Consider the following 16479-nt stretch of genomic DNA (forward strand, 5'->3'; position numbering starts at 1 on the left):
ACGGAAACATGTCTTCTGGATACCACAACGAAAAAAAACTTTCTAAAACCACTACGAAATACACCCAATGGACAACAACACAAAAACAAAAAAAAGCAGACCCAAAAAAACTTGAAAAGCATCACCGATGCAAGAGTAAGAGAGTAAGGACAACACGGACCGCGGTGGTCGAGCGAAGTTGGGCGCTCACAGGTTACCAATTGGGTGCGATCTGTGTGTGGGAAAACGGCACCATGACGGGCGGGCCAGCTGTGGCCGGGGTTTGGTTTCTTTTATTTTCCTCGAAAGGCGGCAGTTTCGTCGCCTGTCGCGAGCGGCGTTCTAAGTTCGAGTGTATTTCTGGGGTTGCCTTGATTTGTGATACCACGAGCGGTTGACCCCTCGAAACATCTGGATTGTGTATGAGCCATAGCGGATATTTCGAGCAGCACATGTTATGTATGGTTGGCACTGGCCGATCTCTTTTTAATAGCCTGAATCTTCAAATTCAACTTTATCCAAGACTACATGCAAGACCGCCTGCGGGTGCCCTGGCCGAGCCGAAGCCGAAGCACGACAGACGGCCACCGTCCACAGGGGCGGGCTCGGGTGGAGCCCGCCCTGGCTGGCCGTGGCAGAGCTTGCCGGCTGCTTACATCATCAGCCGGTTTGCCGCTCTCACGTCATCGGCATCGGGGATTGCGCAGTGTCGATGGGCAGCCGGGGGTATGGACGAGGCAAGCAAGGTTGTCGGATGGTGTGTGATTGAGCCCCAAGAGACCGAGCTGTCTTGGACATAATTACACACGGTCTCTGTTCTGTCGAGTCTAGAATAGCAGCAGTACAGTACTGCTGTGGGAGGGCACACTTATGACCGACACTGACAAATCCACCTGGCCATGGATGGCGTCGGGCGGAGCGCGAAACGAGGGACGAGAGCCGGGGCCGGACCGGCCGCACGTGCAGGGTAACGTCTGGCAGGTTCTGCCCGAGACGTGGGTGCGCCGAGCTTGGTGCTCGCATAATCGAGCAGTCAAGCCTGGGGTGCAGGCAGCACCGGTGGTGTAATCTGAATTGCCGTTTCACAAGAGCTGCTGCTGCTGGTCGTTATCTGCCCGCTGCCCTTACAGAGCGGTACCTACCTTACCTAACTTGCTTGCAGGGCCTTGCTCGGACTGACAAACCACGCCCATTGCTCGCTCCTCCGTCACCAGCTCCCGTCCCGCTCCCCCAAATAAATACTTGCGCCGCGCCCGCCCGCTTCTGCCGCCTTGCCCCTCATGTTGTCATCGCCATCCACCACCACCCGCCTCGCCCACCGCGTCTTCAGACAGACCCTCGCCTCGTCCCACTACACGCGTCTCTCCAGCTTCCAACACCCTCACGCCAGACCGTTCCACGCTTCATCCCGCAAAATGACTGTCCACAACATTGAAACGTGAGTCTGCCCTCACCCCCGCCCTGCCCTGTCACCTCTACGTGTCCCTGTATCCCCCTCGCGGCCCAGCGCATTCTTCTCCTGTCACGGGAATCATCATTCCTGCAGCGGCGGTTGCATGCGTCTTGGCGCCGGTCGAGGGGCGATACATGACATCCAAGCTGTTCTGGCGCGCAGCGAGACACCGGCGTGTCAGCGGCAGCTTCACTCCACAGTCGATCATTTGCCGTGACGCGGGTTGCTGCAGGCCCTCGAGGCTGAACCCTAGACAGTCTTTGGATGCTTAGACTAACTCGTGGTATCTTTCCCACAAACAGCGTCGAGGCCTGGAAGGAGGCTCTCGAGAAGAACAAGGTCGTCATGCTCGACTGCTTCGCCACCTGGTGCGGTCCTTGCAAGGCCATTGCTCCCATCCTCGCCAAGTGAGTTCCCGCACGCTCTCCCCTTCGACCTGATCGTCCTTTGCGCGCACACACAGACACAAGGCGATCATGTTCATTCCCCGACGTCCCTTACTGACGGCTGTTTCTTTGCGCGCTCGATTTCAGGCACTCCAACGACGAGCAGTTCAAGGACGTCTTCTTCGCCAAGATTGACGTCGACCAGCTCCCCGACCTCGCGCAGGATCTCAGCATCCGCGCCATGCCCACCTTCAAGATCTTCACCAACGGCGAGCAGACGGATGAGCTCGTCGGCGCCAACCCCAACGCCCTCCAGGCCCTCCTCGTCAAGGCCACCGGCGCTTAGATATGAAATTTTGAGAAGTTGCGCGTGTGGCAGCAGAGAATTATACAATGAGGAAGAACAGAGTCGCTGAGCCACGGGCACGGCTGATGTCTTTTGCATTGGTTGTTGTTTTAGGGATAGAAACAAAGTCATAGTTGCTGTGATAAATATACCATCGCGCTCATGTGAGCCGAAAGATCAAAGAAGCCATGGTCCTTTTGTTTTGTTTCGTTTTCTCCAAGGGGAAGCCGTGACCTCAGTTTTCACTCGGTCATGTGATCCCATGCGAGCCACGAGACTGATCTTTTGACCCCCATCACCTGCATCTAGCTGGTCAAACCACCAACCCATCACTATGATCAATCAACTGACTTACATGTATCTAAATTCCGGCCGGATGAGATGGGGTTTTCCGGTCCCCCCAAGCCCCGCATGATGACCTTCGACTTCGAAATCTCTTCTCCAGCCTGGCTACTCCTCTAAACGTTATGATTGTTTGTAAACAAAGAGGCAAGCACATACGACCATAGGATCGAGAAAATTGAGGGTCCCGTCCGCTCCCCTGTACACAAGCTCGATACCGCCGGACTAGTAGTTGGGTCGGTGACGACCAGCGAATCCCCGGTGTTGTATGTTTTTACATTTTTACCAAAGTACCCGCCTGTATGCCTCTTTTTCCCCCCCGCTGGTGGAGATGTATTGAAAGTTCATCCATCGGTCTGTCGTTGTGTCTGTCTGCTTCCTTGAGATGCACTAAAGCAGATACTTCAGCGGTACGTACCCCCAAATCCATGCGTAACATGCTTCGCAAGTACCTTCTCTCTACCCACCATTTCCAACAAGATGCAAATGTCTGCAGTCGAGAGCTAGACCGTGGCGTGTCCAAATATTCTAACCCCTTCGGGCCTAGTTCTAGCTCGGGCACAACAACCCCTGTCATACTGGAGAAGACGAATCAATGGCGCTGTCTGCGCGTGTTAAAGCCTGCCTGCTTGCCGTGGCTTGTCCAATTCACGCACTCCGAAGTCGTACAGTGACATTCGGCAAGGGAAAGTGGCTGTCACTACGGAGAGTCTTCGTCTTCTTATTGGAAGTTACCTGTTGGTCATATTTCGACTTATCAGGGTAGGGCTGTTTGTGCAAAGCACATGTCGGTGCGTATGGGTTTTCTGGCAATGATAGCCAAACACTGGTAAGAAGCCCGAGAAAGGATCGTTGCAACAAGGGCGACGATCTGATCCTTGGTCACCTGTGTGGTTCTCCCTGGTCACGTTGTCTCTCTTTCCGCTAAGGAACTATCATGGCCTATATATAGGCTTAATGATCGACCACTCTGAAGGAACCGTCGTTCCCCCTGGTTGAGCCTGCGTGATGATATTTGTGCCTCAGCATAATGTCGGATATTGCTTTGCTCTCCTGCTTGTCTGCTAGCATTGTTGACTGCCGCACCCACGTCAACTCCCGGGCCTCTTTTGTTTGGCGCAACAACTCCACAAGAGCGCTTAGTATTCATCGCTTTGCTCCCGGTTGTCTGAAGGGCTTGGATTCGTCTTTGGTCTGATTATAGAAAGTCTCCACTAAGGTCCGAGAGCTGTGTCAAAGACTACTGCCACACGATGACAGTGCTGACACCAGCTCAGGCCGGTTTAAGTGGCGGCGCAGGTGCCGAAAGCTCTCTCCAGTTAGAAATGGAACCTTATAACCGTTGTGGTCATCTGAGCTAATAAATACCACGCTTGGCGGTGAAGCAGCCATGAAGAGCGTTCTGCTATAACAGTCCGCCAGAGCGATTTCTGACCGACCTTGATTGCCCTGCTAGGATATCCGCCGCTTTTGGCTGTACATTGCCTCGATGATAATTCAAAGCCTTCCAGCATGTATACTGTCGCTTACTACCAAAAGAAGAACCGAGCCACCCTCTAATAATTGATGGACTTGTTATTAGGTATATGCCGAGCGCGGAAGTACATGTTCTAATCTAAAATATGGTAATTGGTCGTCCGGCCAAGTGCGGTGGAGGAAGCGACGCTATAAGAACTAGCAATTTGTAGGTATACTTGTCAGTATCCTCGAGACGCATTGTTGGAGCTGAAACAGGTGGTATATACCAATTCAAGTGTAGCATGGTCGTTGCGCTTGTGAAGAAGCCGCGATCGGCCAAGGCTACACTTAGAAAATGCTAGTGTCTTACGTAGTTAGTGCATCCGTCCCAAGCTTTAGGATCTCAAGATGACATTGTCCAGCGAGGTCTTGAGACATCCCGTTGTTGGGACTTACTATGCTGTGCATAGGGTATATCATCTTGATCTTGGGACGTGGGACGGTAGTGCAGGTCACGCATGTACTGTTACGTGAGTCTTGTATGCCCCAAATATTATTGAATCTCAAGGCTACAGTTTTGGTAATATTTGCTGCTGGTCTTAGCTCGGACGGAGCATGAGTCTGTTCTGGCATGCACAAAGTGCGATGTAAAGGTTGCAAAACAGCAGAGAACTCAAAGCAGTAAATGAACCGAGGGAATTGCAGGGTGTCAGGATCTTAGCCTGCTACAATAATGGTTATAGCGCCACCAGCTCTGAGGCACGAACAGGATCCATGCGCTCTTCATTCTACAGTCTTTCTATGACGCGTCTCAAGAAGTCTCCTTGACTTCATAAGCGAGCGCCCTGGCGGGGTCGACAGTCTCCTTATCACCCCACGTAGCTTCCCAGCCCTGTGAGACCAGGTACTCCTTCCAAATGCCATCCTCGTTGTCCAATATCTTGTCACCGTCTTGTACCACAAACCATGCGTTCAAGGCGCCCAGAACGGCAAAGCCAGAGCCAACAAGGAAAGCAACCTGGTTCGCCTTCTCAGGATCGATGTAGGCAGCCGAAATGGAGGTGAAGACCTGTGTTCCAATGGCTGCGCCAGCTTTGGAAAAGGCTGAAATAAGACCCATGATCTGACCACGCACGGCAGTAGGGAATGGCTCCGTTGCGCCGAGGACGACAGTACTGTTTGAAGTTGAAGAATTAGCTCAGCACCCGCTTGGGCAGCAGTCAAGTGTCCTTCTTTCAAGCATGTGACATACCTTCCAGGTCCAACCTCGCCCAGAGTCAGGAAGACACCATACATGACAACGAACAACGGGAAGATTCTTTGTATCTGCTGGTTGAGCCCACCGAGAATGAAGCCCAAGATGGCCTGCAGCATGAACCCAAGCGCCTGCGTCTGTCTGCGACCGATCTTGTCCGCCAGATATCCACCAATGAATGGGCCCGGCAAATAGAAGCAGTTGATCAGACATCCCCAACCCAGGTTCTCCACAAGAGAATTGGAGGGATTGACTTGTGAAATAATGACTGAGCTGAAGATACCAAAGGGGATGGAGATCCAGTTGTACAAGAACCACGCTGCGGAAGCACCCGCAAGACGGCGGTGATACTTCTTGAAGATCAACCAGTAGGGGACTCGCTGCTTGCGCATGGCGGACTTTCGATATGCAGTCGACACTCGCATGCGCAGGCGGAACCAGAAGATGGATAGTGGAGGGATAGCACCCAGCGCTAGAGCCGTGCGCCATACGATCTCGTACTTTTCTTCGCTCTGGTGAACGCAGAGAAGCAACAAGAGGGGCACCAGCGCGCCCCAGCAGTATCCCAGCCCGGCCGCAAGATCCGAGATCAACGCGAAGATGAAGCCGCGCCTATTCCTCAGATGTGCCGCTTCATCGGAAGCTTCGGCTGCACCAGCACCGGCAACGGGGTACTCGCCTCCCGCTCCTACGCCGGCGATGCCCCGTGCAATGATGAGCATCCAGAGCAGACCAGTTGATGAACCACCGGCCCCGCTGGCTGCTGCGCTGAGCACGACGCCAAGAAGCAACAAGAGCGTAGTAGCGATGGCACCGGTCTTGCGACCGAGTTGGTCGACCACAACCCCAAAACCCAACATGCCGACGATCATGCCAATGAGAAAGGCGTTCGAGAGGCGTGCGCGCATGTCTTTTGTCAGGACGTCGGGGTAGATGACTGCCAGGAGCAGGTTGAGATTACCCATGATTGAGGCATTGCTGTTCGAAGGAGAAATCATAATCGTAAGCATGCGGGACAATGACATAACGCTACTTGCCTGGGTGTCCCGAGTACAAGAGTATCGATGGTCGAAGTTTGAAAGGGAGGAGAAACATACTATCCATCTGAACCCAGAGCAATTCCTGAGAATACCATCATCATCCAGACAGAAGCCTTGCTGTACACTGTAGGTTGTACCTCGCCCTTTTTGGTGTCGACTGCAACATCCTCATTGTCCACTTTGGCGCGCTCCTTTTCCTGGTTGACTGTTATGGCGTTGGGATGGCTATATTGCCCAACCGCCGGCGTTGGCTGAATCTCTGGATCTGCCGCCATGATTGCACAATGCTTCACTTGCGTAGCCCGCAGCAAATGGTGACTGTCATTGAATGGGGATGACTAGGGCAGGAGGAGCAACTGAATCTTGCAGACAATCACGAGAGCAAGCAGAGCGTGCCAGACACTGCTGTATTAAAGCTAGTAAGTCCCAAGCAGCGGCAATCTGTTACCCCTTCGGATAATGTCGCCCCGATAAACACAATGAGGTTGACCCGGCAGATCTCCGAATGCGGAGATATCGTTTGGAGAGCGTGCATGGGGTAGCCCAGGTGCCCCTCATGCGTGGGCACATCGTAACTGGGGTCGGAGCCATTGAACGGTTACTGATCCGTTGTTGGTAGGACATTTTTCTTTGTCCGGACCGACCCCAACGCAGCTTATCGTGCCAGGGCATGTAACATGCCACTCACTGCCTCGGGCAACAACAGCGGGTTGCGCCGGCCGAGCCCACTCTTCTCCGTGTCGCTTGCTTGGAAGGGTACCTGATCGACAATTCTTGCCGGAAAGAAGCCTGCATGGCCTGCATATCCCTTTCGTCGTTTGTACCGTTCCGCTATCGGCCGATCGGGTTGGAAAGATGGCTCGCGGTAACGGACGTCCATCTTATTGTTGTCAACTGTCTACTCGACAATCCGCACCGCCAATCAATCGGGCTATATCGAGGTACATTGTCACATACGTACAGGCTCCCGCACCTTGCCTGTAGGATCAGGAAACGAGAGCAACCAACGGGGTAAAATGCAGCTTCTCGAGATTGACATTCTCTACAATGAGGTCATCCCACTAAGCGATGGCCTCACTCTTTCAGCTCAAATCTGGCTGCCCGTCGAGGCTACAACTGCCGCACCGGCCCGCGTGCCCGCAATCCTCGAGTACCTCCCTTACCGAAAGCGGGATGGCACTGCAGTGCGCGACGCCATGAACCACCCATACGTTGCCAGCCGCGGCTACGCTTGCGTCCGCGTGGACATGCGCGGCGCCGGGGATTCCGAAGGCCTGCTGCTGGGCGAATACCTCAAACAAGAACAGGACGATGCCCTCGAGGTCATTGACTGGATAGCCAGCCAGAAATGGTGCACTGGGTCCGTGGGGATGATTGGCATCTCTTGGGGCGGGTTCAACAGCTTGCAAGTCGCCGCACGACGGCCACCACAGCTCAAGGCCATCATTTCCATCTGTTCGACTGACGATCGTTTTGGCGATGATATTCACTATAAAGGAGGGTGTCTGTTGACAGAGAACTTGACGTGGGCGGCGTCGATGCTGGCAATCAATTCCTCACCTCCCGATCCAGCACTTGTCGGCGAAGACAAGTGGCGCAAAATGTGGCTCAAAAGACTCGAGTCGGGCGGGTTCTTCGCCAAGGAGTGGCATGAGCATCAGCATCGCGATGCATTCTGGAAACATGCCTCGATAGGCCAGAGCTATGCCGACATCGAATGCGCCACATATCTGGTTGGCGGCTGGGCTGATCCTTACACCAACACCATCTTCCGCATGCTCGAGAATCTCAAATGTCCGCGAAAGGGCCTCGTCGGGCCTTGGGGACACAAGTATCCCAACTTTGGCGTTCCGGGCCCACAGATTGGGTTTCTGCAGGAAGCAGTGCGGTGGTGGGATTACTGGCTCAAGGGCGAGGACAAGACGGGGATCATGGAAGAGCCCATGCTGCGCAGTTACCTCCAGGATCCGTGGCCGCCAGCACCCTACGACGAGTTCCGCCCTGGCCGATGGGTTGCTGAAGAGTGCTGGTCGGATGAGGAGAAGCTCAAGGCTGGCGTGGTGATGGGTTTGGCTCCTGGCAGATTGACCAACACCACTGGCGCCAGCGACGAGAAACTGTCCATCTGCTCACCACAAAATCTGGGCTTTTCTGGAGGGCGATGGCTGGTCTTTGGCATCGAGGGTGAAGGCCCAGGCGATCAACGTGCTGAGGCCGGTGGCAGTCTTGTCTTCGATACAAAGGCTCTGGACGAGCCGATGGACCTGCACGGTCCGGCTGAGCTCAAGCTTCGCATCGCAAGCAACAAGCCCAACGCCCTGGTTGCAGCGACCTTATCCGAGGTCTTGCCCAATGGTGGCGGAGTGACGCGGGTGTCGTACGGCGTGTTGAATCTGACGCACCGCAACGGCTCTGACAATGGTCCAGAGCTCCTGGAGCCATATAAGTTCTACGATGTCAGCTTCAAACTAAATCATTTCGGCCAGCGCATCGGGAAGGGCAGTCAACTGCGCCTGGCACTGTCATCGACATATTTTCCCATGGTCTGGCCGTCGCCTGAGACGACAACGTTGACAATTGATTGCATGCACAGCAGCATTGGCCTTCCACTCCGAAGAGATAACCCGCTGGATTCTAAGCTGGAGAAGTTCAGACCTGCGATCAACGGGACTTTGCCCAAGACTGATATACGGAAAGCCACGCACAAGAACTTCGTCCGACACGATTGGGACTCGAATCGAACAGAGCTCTGTGTGTACTGGGACGATGGAAAGTGGGAGGTCGATGCCACAGGTTGGAAATTCGGGAACATCGCGGACCTGGTCGTGAGCGTCTCACCTAATGATCCTCTCTCTGCGACCGTGGAGCAGAAGTTCGATCGCGAGTTTGGACGAGGAGATTTAGATCTCAGAACGAATGGATGGACCAAGATGAAGATGACCAAGACAGACATGCTCATCACTGCGTACGTCGAAGCTTGGGATGCCGGGAAGCTGTTTTTCCAGAAGAACTATTCTGTCTCTGTACCGCGAAGCGGGCTTTAGTAAAAAATGTCTTATACACTAAGAACAATGAGCAAGGCTAGAAAGCTCAAGCCTCTGATATGTTAAGGCACTTGCAATTGAGATTGAAAGTCTACCACAGGTTCCCGGCATAGATTGGTACGGCAATAGGTACTGGTTACGATCCCTATCGTTACTTGCCCGGCCGGATTGGGACTGGCTTGGGTTCTGATCGGACTATGCGATACACAACTCGGCTTCAGTTGGTCAAACACGAGCTTATGTCGAGGAGTGGTTCCACCGCAGCTAAGGTCAAATCCAAAGTGCAACTAGGGCTTTGTTCTCCCTGATAAAATGGCGTAGAAACTGATGGTAACAAACGGATAGTGTGTACACAGTGCTGTAGACTGTATGGTCGGCCATCGCTTACGCTTGGCTGCGAAAGACACCAAGCCTGTAGATAATTGTAACGAATAGGAAAATAGAAAAACGGTTTCCTCTTAAAACGGGTGTAGTAGAGATCTAACAACCAGGCCCTTGCGCGGCGCTTCTAGCGCGGTTGCGCTGGTAAGGAAAGTAACTTCCGATTTTGGACGCAATCTTCCGATTTTGGAAACAACTTTCCTTACTACCGCCGGATCAGCAGTTGTGCCGGTGGCGACCAGCGAGTCCCCGGTGTTGTATGTTTTTGGTTTTGTTTTTTGGTGCTATGATTTCTTTTTCTTTTTACCTTTGTGGTTGTTGTGGTTGTTGTGGTTGTTGTGGTTGTTGTGGTTGTTGTGGTTGTTGTGGTTGTTGTGGTTGTTGTGGTTGTTGTGGTTGTTGTGGTTGTTGTGGTTGTTGTGGGTTCTCGTGTCCCCTGCCTGGCTGCCAGGACTGTCTATCATGGCAGTCTCCGGCGCAGTTGCCTCTTGGATGCATGGGCGGTTGTGGCGCAGTCGCCTTTTATCACAAGCACCGGAACGCGTCGGATCACGGCCCCGGATGAGCCACAATGCTACGAAGCAAAAAGGAACGCACCAGCCATTCGCGAGCCATGCAGTCAGCCCTGCAATGGCGGGCGCTGTGGTGCCAGGGCCGGCAGCAGGAGGCGACCTTCAGTAGCCTGCAGATATTTCACCAATCACAGTCACCATAGTGACCTCGTTCCAATGATGGCAGTGAATACGCACTGAGATCTGTTTAGGACTGGACAAGGACGATGTAGTGGCTGTTGGCTGGGGAGAGCCTCACAAGGATCCATGGATGTTTAGCGGGTCGCCCTGGGGGCCAAAAAGACAACATTGGATCTGCATGGTTGCGTCTGGTCAGGCGTTCCAGGGACTTACATCTAATTTTGAGAATTGCCTGATTGGGTATGGCGTTTCCGATCTGCCTGATCGGCCCCGATCGGTGTCATCCACAGACAGCCTTGCGATGGTCACATTCATACACCACCCGCATTGCGATACAGTGGCTTGCAAGGCTTTGGCCTGCGAATGTATGTCGAAGGATTCGATTTGCATCAGGCGGGCACGAATACGAGACAAGTCAGAAGATCGCCACGCAGGCATGGTGCTGCGGCCCAGCGGCCAATGTCGAAAAGCCGTGGTTTCACAGACTTCATCATGTCCGCCGGCCAACGACAAGCTGACCAACAGCTGACCTAGACTCGCCACTTGTATTTATTGCTTTCACATCTGCCAGTCTTAGTCTGCCTCGAACCGCCACCGGTCTGGAAGGACAGGGAGGTGACACTGGTTGCATGTAACCCCTGCGTTCGGCGAAGCAGAGGCAGAAGCCTCCTTCGCTGAGATATTATCTACCTACATTCTCGCCGCAAGTCGGCAACAATTCATCATGTACCATTGACGTCGCTCGCTCCAAAGATCGGACTGCTAAGTTCACTTTGCCACAAAGCCTCCAACTCTAGTGACAACTCCAATCTTCCCCTTCGAGCTGTTTCTGAACGACTGCTCAGTATGCCTTTCGACTACGAAGCCTACGACGCAAAGTGCGCCGCCATGGACATGGACCAGCTCCAACGAGAGTGGAACCACTACACCCGCTTGATCGCCGGCGGTAACATGACAACCGCTATGTCAACAGCCGCCTCGATCCCAACGGGTGGCGTCAGCAGCATAGGCATCGTCCACGCGGCTCCCGCCATATACAACGCCCGCAAGAAGCGCGAAATCATCGATAAGCACTTTGCTCGGCTCGGCGCTACGCACTCGACCCGTAAGCGTGACGTGTTGACAGGCATTGTGTTTTCTTCAACAGTTGGCCTGCTCTCGGTAGGACCGGCCAGCTTGGGGGGAAATGAGAACATCGTGGAACATGGCATTGGCAAGGCATATGAGACAGTAGGTTGAAGTCCCCTTACTTTTCATTAAAACCGTACTTGAACTGACCAGTTTCCTCTCAGAGCATAGAAAGTGTGATGACGGAGGCGGCTTTCGATGTGGATAATTTCGAGCCTCAAATTCGGATGGCTCATTACGATATCATTGGACCTGAGGGAGAAATAAGGCCTCCGGCTCGGGATGCGATCAAAGGCCCGTCCGTTGATAATGTTGCAGCCAAACCGTCCGAGAAGGCGAACACAAAAGATGACAACGTGAGGGGAAGCTCCCAATGCAGCAGTAACACCAAACCGAAAAGCTCGCACGACGAGGCGTCACTCAAACCACCAAGCGAGCCACAAGCATCACAGCAACCCGTGCACAGTGCCGCAGGGAATGAGTGGGCCGTCACCATGAATGCTCTGAATGCAGATTCACCCGGATATCAATCGTCGCCGACTCAAACTCGCCAGTGGAGCCGGGACTGGGACAACCCAGGCAGTAATGACGACAATCACAGCCGAAGTGATGATGGTGACATTACCAGCCTACAGTCGTCGCTGTTCGATAGGGAGTCGAAGGAGGCATTCACCACGTCCTCGGCATTCCAGACGTCAACGCTCGATTCTGCGGCTAAGATCCAGCAATTCGGCGTTGACGGCGATTTGACAGGTGAGCTTGATATTGTTGTTAGGTGGCTTATCTGCCAACCCGTCCAACTGGCCATACATGAATTGATTGCTGACCACACTACAAAGAGGCAGAGAACGAGAATAGATGGGAGACCGCCACGATATATTCCACGACCACCCACGACGGCAACTCACAGCCGCAGTACATTTTCATGTTTGCAAATCAACTTGTCCAGGACGCGGCTGGACACGCTGACCGGTCTCCATTTCTGGATGTTTCACCAGGGAAGCTTGACGAGCTCTTGCAGGCATTTAGCTGGTTTCTCCATGGGGAGTCAGACAATCCATTTCAATGGGAGGTATCGGTCATTTTGAATCGAATGCGAAGGTATCTTGCACTATTAACCCTTTGATTGCACAACTATCGGCAGGGTGCAAACTTCTGACATCTCATAATCGTGTGATCACAGGGAGATTCGAAGCCAGTGCGGGTCTGATCACTTGAGTGCTGACGGTGAAGATGCTTTCCCGGGCGACAACGATGATGCAGACGAAGATGAACGCGAGCGACGCGATCCACACCGCAAATCAAGAACGCTGGTTCAGGACTGGGTGAACGGCGTCGACCCAACATCCGAACATGAGATGGCACAGTACTTGAAATACGAGCATTTTGTCAAAAGCTCAAAGTCATACAATTGGCTGATCAAGAAAATCCAGACATACTCGTCGCTGAACAGAGACAGGTGCCACGCGATGGAGGATTTGAGGCAGGGCGTACAGAATCTCTTTGTCCAAAGAGACTCATCGAGGATAATGAGCCGCTCAAGACCTGCGACAGGTGTCGAGCTATCCATCACTCTCCACGACTGGGATATTGTGGCGTACCTCAAATCTTGTTCCAAGTCTAAACCCCACGTCAAGGATCTGGACAGCCTTCTCTGCCTGACAGGATCACCGGATGAGGCTCAGCTTACACTAGTCACGGAGTATTTCTCCCAGACTTGGCCAGAAACTTATCAGCCTGTGCTGCTGCTTCTGAAAGAACTGGTCCATGGCGACCTGGACACTGAATACTGCTGTATGTTAACCTCGCGGCCGCTTTTAGGTGCGCTCGCTGACAACCCCTCGCAGACAAGCCGCAGAAGTCCGCCGCCCTGTCGACGATTGCAGATCTGACCCTAAATCAGCTGACGGCCCAGCGAACTTCACAAAACGCAACTGTCTTCAAAGCTTCCGGCAACGTGCATATCATCGCAGAAGTTGTAGAGCAGCTTGGCTGGCTCATGTGTGCGCTTCAGACAACTCCATATCTCACCCCCTGCCACCCAGTCATGAAAGAGATGGCTGTTACACCACAGGATAAGACGATGCAAGGACTGACATCCGCACGATGCAGCCTCTATACCAACCGGACTCCGGAAAAGACATTCGATGGTGCTTTGGCTGGCATGTGCTGGTGTCCGCTTTTTTCAAACCAGACCTTAGTCACTGGCTATCCAACACTTCAGAGACCGATACCAAATACCGGTCTTGAGATGTCTCTAGGAACGATGTCCCTGTTGATTGGTACTAATCAAGTTGCGCAGCTAAACGACCGGATCTTGATGAAAGGATACAACTCACTGCTCAGTACTACACGAGGCTTTCCAGGGTTCACTTTATGGCATTTCTTGTTCACAGAGCACGAGGATGAACGGATAGCATATGATGATTCGAGGATTCCAGATATGAATCGCGACATCTCTATTAATCTCCGACAGCTCGAGAACTCTCGCCACATTGTCGGATGGTGCGACAAGGCGGCAGACCTCTGCGGTGAGCAACGTGCCCTGGCAGGACGAAACCTACATCAATCTCCGGTCGTTTGAACTGAATCTGCTTCAAGGACACCCGGGTGCCAACTACGACATCTCATCCTCGGGCTTGGCGAGGCCTCCGGCGTCGATCGTTATCGACCGACTATATATAGAGGCTGGAGCAGATGTTGTGCTTGGCGCCAATATGCAGATCAACAAGAAGGTCCCGCCCGTACGCTTGACCCGCACACAGACGTACCCTCGCCTACTCTCATGGGTAGCAACGCAATCTATCATCTTCCATGATGTTCAAGCCGATCGGGCATGGCTTATCGATGGAGCTTCGGCACTTCTACATATTGTCCGCGCCTCGCTACACAGGAGTATGAAAGACGACGATTCCCCTTACGACTGGCTTTTCGACACCACACAGCTTCAAGAGACTCCTGAAAACCGTAGTGGACGACAGGCAGCCATAGGCACCCTCAAGAAAGCGGCTCATTTAGATTTGCCACTATATCGACTGCGAAGAAAGTCTACGGGACAGGGCAGCGGTCCAGAATACTTCACATTCGGTGATTTGGTCGAAGAAGTCCTCCATACACTCGAACTACTTATCGACGCGCACAGTCAGCTGTTACGGGGTGGTGACGGATATGAGATTCCGAAGACGCTTGATCAACGGAGGAGAATCACCGGCTTTGATTTAATCGACATCATCGATCCGCCTGGCTCCCTCATCACTCCTCGGGCGAAGTCCATCAACGACCTGGGAGACGGTTGGTGTGATTTGGCTCAGTCTCTGAGAAGTCTCGTCATCTTTGGACGTGGCTTCGGAGAACTCATCAAGCCGGACGGCGAACGAGGCGTAGTGTGCTCGTTGTGGTCCTCTCTGCCGTCCAATATGGACTATCTCGGAGCTTCGACGTCGACCCTACAAATGCTCTACCAGAAACAACTCCTCAGAGATCAACCCACCCTCAAAGTGGGACAACTAAGCAAGAGTCTTACATGGGTGTCTAGACCTCTTCCTGAGAATGGCTGCTCGTGCGACAGTGCGGGGAACTCGGATCTCGCGCGACCTGCATGCTCTTTCCATCCCGTGCAGTCACTGGTCCGTGGTTCATTGTTGCAGAAGCTCGGCATACGCAGCTATCAGACTCCTATCGATGTTATGGCACTCGACGGACGTGGCGCTATGATATTTGAGCATCGTGTCAGTCTGCATCGTTTACTGGTCAGAGGCGACTCTCTGGCAGGTCCCGGAGAGCGGCCAAGCGAAGACGAAACGACATTGGATTCCTCGCTTAGATCTCTAGAAGATGCATCTGGAAACTCGGAGCTTCAGGACTCGCAGACGACTGTGCTGAGCACACCTCGAACATCGATCTCCGGATCGGGCCTGGTCACAAGGCCTCAAGATCAAGCTGGCGCGTCGAGCATAGGAACACGATCTACCAGACTTACCACGAAAATGCGAATCAAGAATATGTTCCGGAGGGATAGGACGTAGCCTTTCTTCAACTCCGAGATGCCCTAGATCGATGCAAACTCAGGTCAAGAAACAGATAGAGTAAATCATGTAAACTCGCCTCGAGACAGACTTTCGATTCTTATATTTCTTTTTGTTTATTAGTTCCGAGTACCTGGGCAGGCAATGACGAACATCGATCACCCTCGCAAGGTGCCACGAACCAGCCATGTAGGTTGTCGACTTTGACCCAGGACTCTTGAGCCAGGCGGACCAACTCTACAAAATTCAGACGAACCACACCGAACGGGCTCAGATTCTGCTGACTCGGTGCAACCGAAACCAAGCCTAAAGACTGCTTTTCGTGGAAAACTCAATTAGATACTCTGTCTCTTACCGACACACTGGACACTCTCTCGTCCTCGTACTCCTTGTCCCTCTCCCCCAAGCGAACCGAGCCCCCCCCCCCCTCTCCTTCTCTCCCTTCCCCACCACCAAGGCAAACCCCACCTAGCTCAACATGGGAATCACTAGTGCCCACACTCTGCAGTCGTAGCACATGCAAAAAAAAAAACCACACAACCCAAAAGCAAAGCGGGGGAATACCAGGGAGATAGAGAGAGAGTGAAGAAAAGGGTTACACGGGCACAATCACAGCAGCGCCAAGAAAGAAAGAAAGAAAGAAAGAAAGAAAGAAAGAAAGAAAGAAAGAAAGGTAGAAAGAAAACAAGACTCTGGGTTGGATTCGGTACACCGGATGCTCGACGCACTTTAACCCAAAACCCGCCAGCAAGGTCGCCCGCCTGCATCCCATTAACTCACTTCAACTAAGTACGTGCCCAACCACACGCGCCACCCACATGCAACAACAGCAACAACTACAGCAAGGGCCGGCCTCGGAAGTGCATGCATCAAGGCACATGCACACATTACGTGACAAGCTTACATGGGTGGCTAGCAAACCCCCCCCCCTTCCCTCCCTCAACAAAGAG

The 16479-nt window shown here is 53.1% G+C and overlaps 6 protein-coding genes across 6 annotated transcripts; 4 read left to right on the top strand and 2 right to left on the bottom strand.

The window, feature by feature from the left end:
• Nucleotides 1–1696: 1696 nt before the first annotated feature.
• On the top strand, nucleotides 1697–2164 carry B0I36DRAFT_239453 (putative thioredoxin; the record flags this gene model as incomplete). The annotated part of the gene is made up of 2 exons (XM_046149690.1): nucleotides 1697–1839; nucleotides 1966–2164. The coding sequence occupies 2 exons, from the start codon at nucleotides 1697–1699 to the stop codon at nucleotides 2162–2164; spliced, it is 342 nt and encodes a 113-aa protein (XP_046015826.1).
• A 494-nt stretch (nucleotides 2165–2658) lies between these two features.
• Nucleotides 2659–3449, top strand: B0I36DRAFT_318991 (uncharacterized protein). Its single transcript, XM_046153354.1, has 2 exons — nucleotides 2659–2916; nucleotides 3060–3449. Exons 1-2 carry the CDS (start codon nucleotides 2809–2811, stop codon nucleotides 3270–3272), a joined length of 321 nt encoding a protein of 106 aa, XP_046015827.1. The 5' UTR covers nucleotides 2659–2808; the 3' UTR covers nucleotides 3273–3449.
• A 1326-nt stretch (nucleotides 3450–4775) lies between these two features.
• On the bottom strand, nucleotides 4776–6354 carry B0I36DRAFT_239441 (major facilitator superfamily domain-containing protein; the record flags this gene model as incomplete). Its single annotated transcript, XM_046149689.1, has 3 exons — nucleotides 4776–5139; nucleotides 5217–6197; nucleotides 6317–6354. The coding sequence occupies 3 exons, from the start codon at nucleotides 6352–6354 to the stop codon at nucleotides 4776–4778; spliced, it is 1383 nt and encodes a 460-aa protein (XP_046015828.1).
• Nucleotides 6355–6973: 619 nt separating this feature from the next.
• On the top strand, nucleotides 6974–9662 carry B0I36DRAFT_318994 (Alpha/Beta hydrolase protein). Its single transcript, XM_046153355.1, has one exon. It carries the CDS (start codon nucleotides 7276–7278, stop codon nucleotides 9301–9303), a length of 2028 nt encoding a protein of 675 aa, XP_046015829.1. The 5' UTR covers nucleotides 6974–7275; the 3' UTR covers nucleotides 9304–9662.
• A 95-nt stretch (nucleotides 9663–9757) lies between these two features.
• Nucleotides 9758–11046, bottom strand: B0I36DRAFT_429787 (uncharacterized protein). The gene is made up of 3 exons (XM_046162508.1): nucleotides 10590–11046; nucleotides 9992–10203; nucleotides 9758–9889 (listed from the first exon to the last, which is right to left on the bottom strand). The coding sequence occupies exons 1-3, from the start codon at nucleotides 10812–10814 to the stop codon at nucleotides 9784–9786; spliced, it is 543 nt and encodes a 180-aa protein (XP_046015830.1). The 5' UTR covers nucleotides 10815–11046; the 3' UTR covers nucleotides 9758–9783.
• A 176-nt stretch (nucleotides 11047–11222) lies between these two features.
• Nucleotides 11223–15645, top strand: B0I36DRAFT_429788 (uncharacterized protein; the record flags this gene model as incomplete). The annotated part of the gene is made up of 6 exons (XM_046162509.1): nucleotides 11223–11481; nucleotides 11658–12257; nucleotides 12344–12605; nucleotides 12688–13298; nucleotides 13871–14035; nucleotides 14190–15645. The coding sequence occupies 6 exons, from the start codon at nucleotides 11223–11225 to the stop codon at nucleotides 15527–15529; spliced, it is 3237 nt and encodes a 1078-aa protein (XP_046015831.1). The 3' UTR covers nucleotides 15530–15645.
• Between the last annotated feature and the right edge of the window lie 834 nt (nucleotides 15646–16479).

The sequence above is a fragment of the Microdochium trichocladiopsis genome (genome assembly GCF_020744255.1).
Source record: "Microdochium trichocladiopsis strain MPI-CAGE-CH-0230 chromosome Unknown B0I36scaffold_3, whole genome shotgun sequence".
NCBI classification, from domain to species: Eukaryota; Fungi; Ascomycota; class Sordariomycetes; order Xylariales; family Microdochiaceae; genus Microdochium; species Microdochium trichocladiopsis.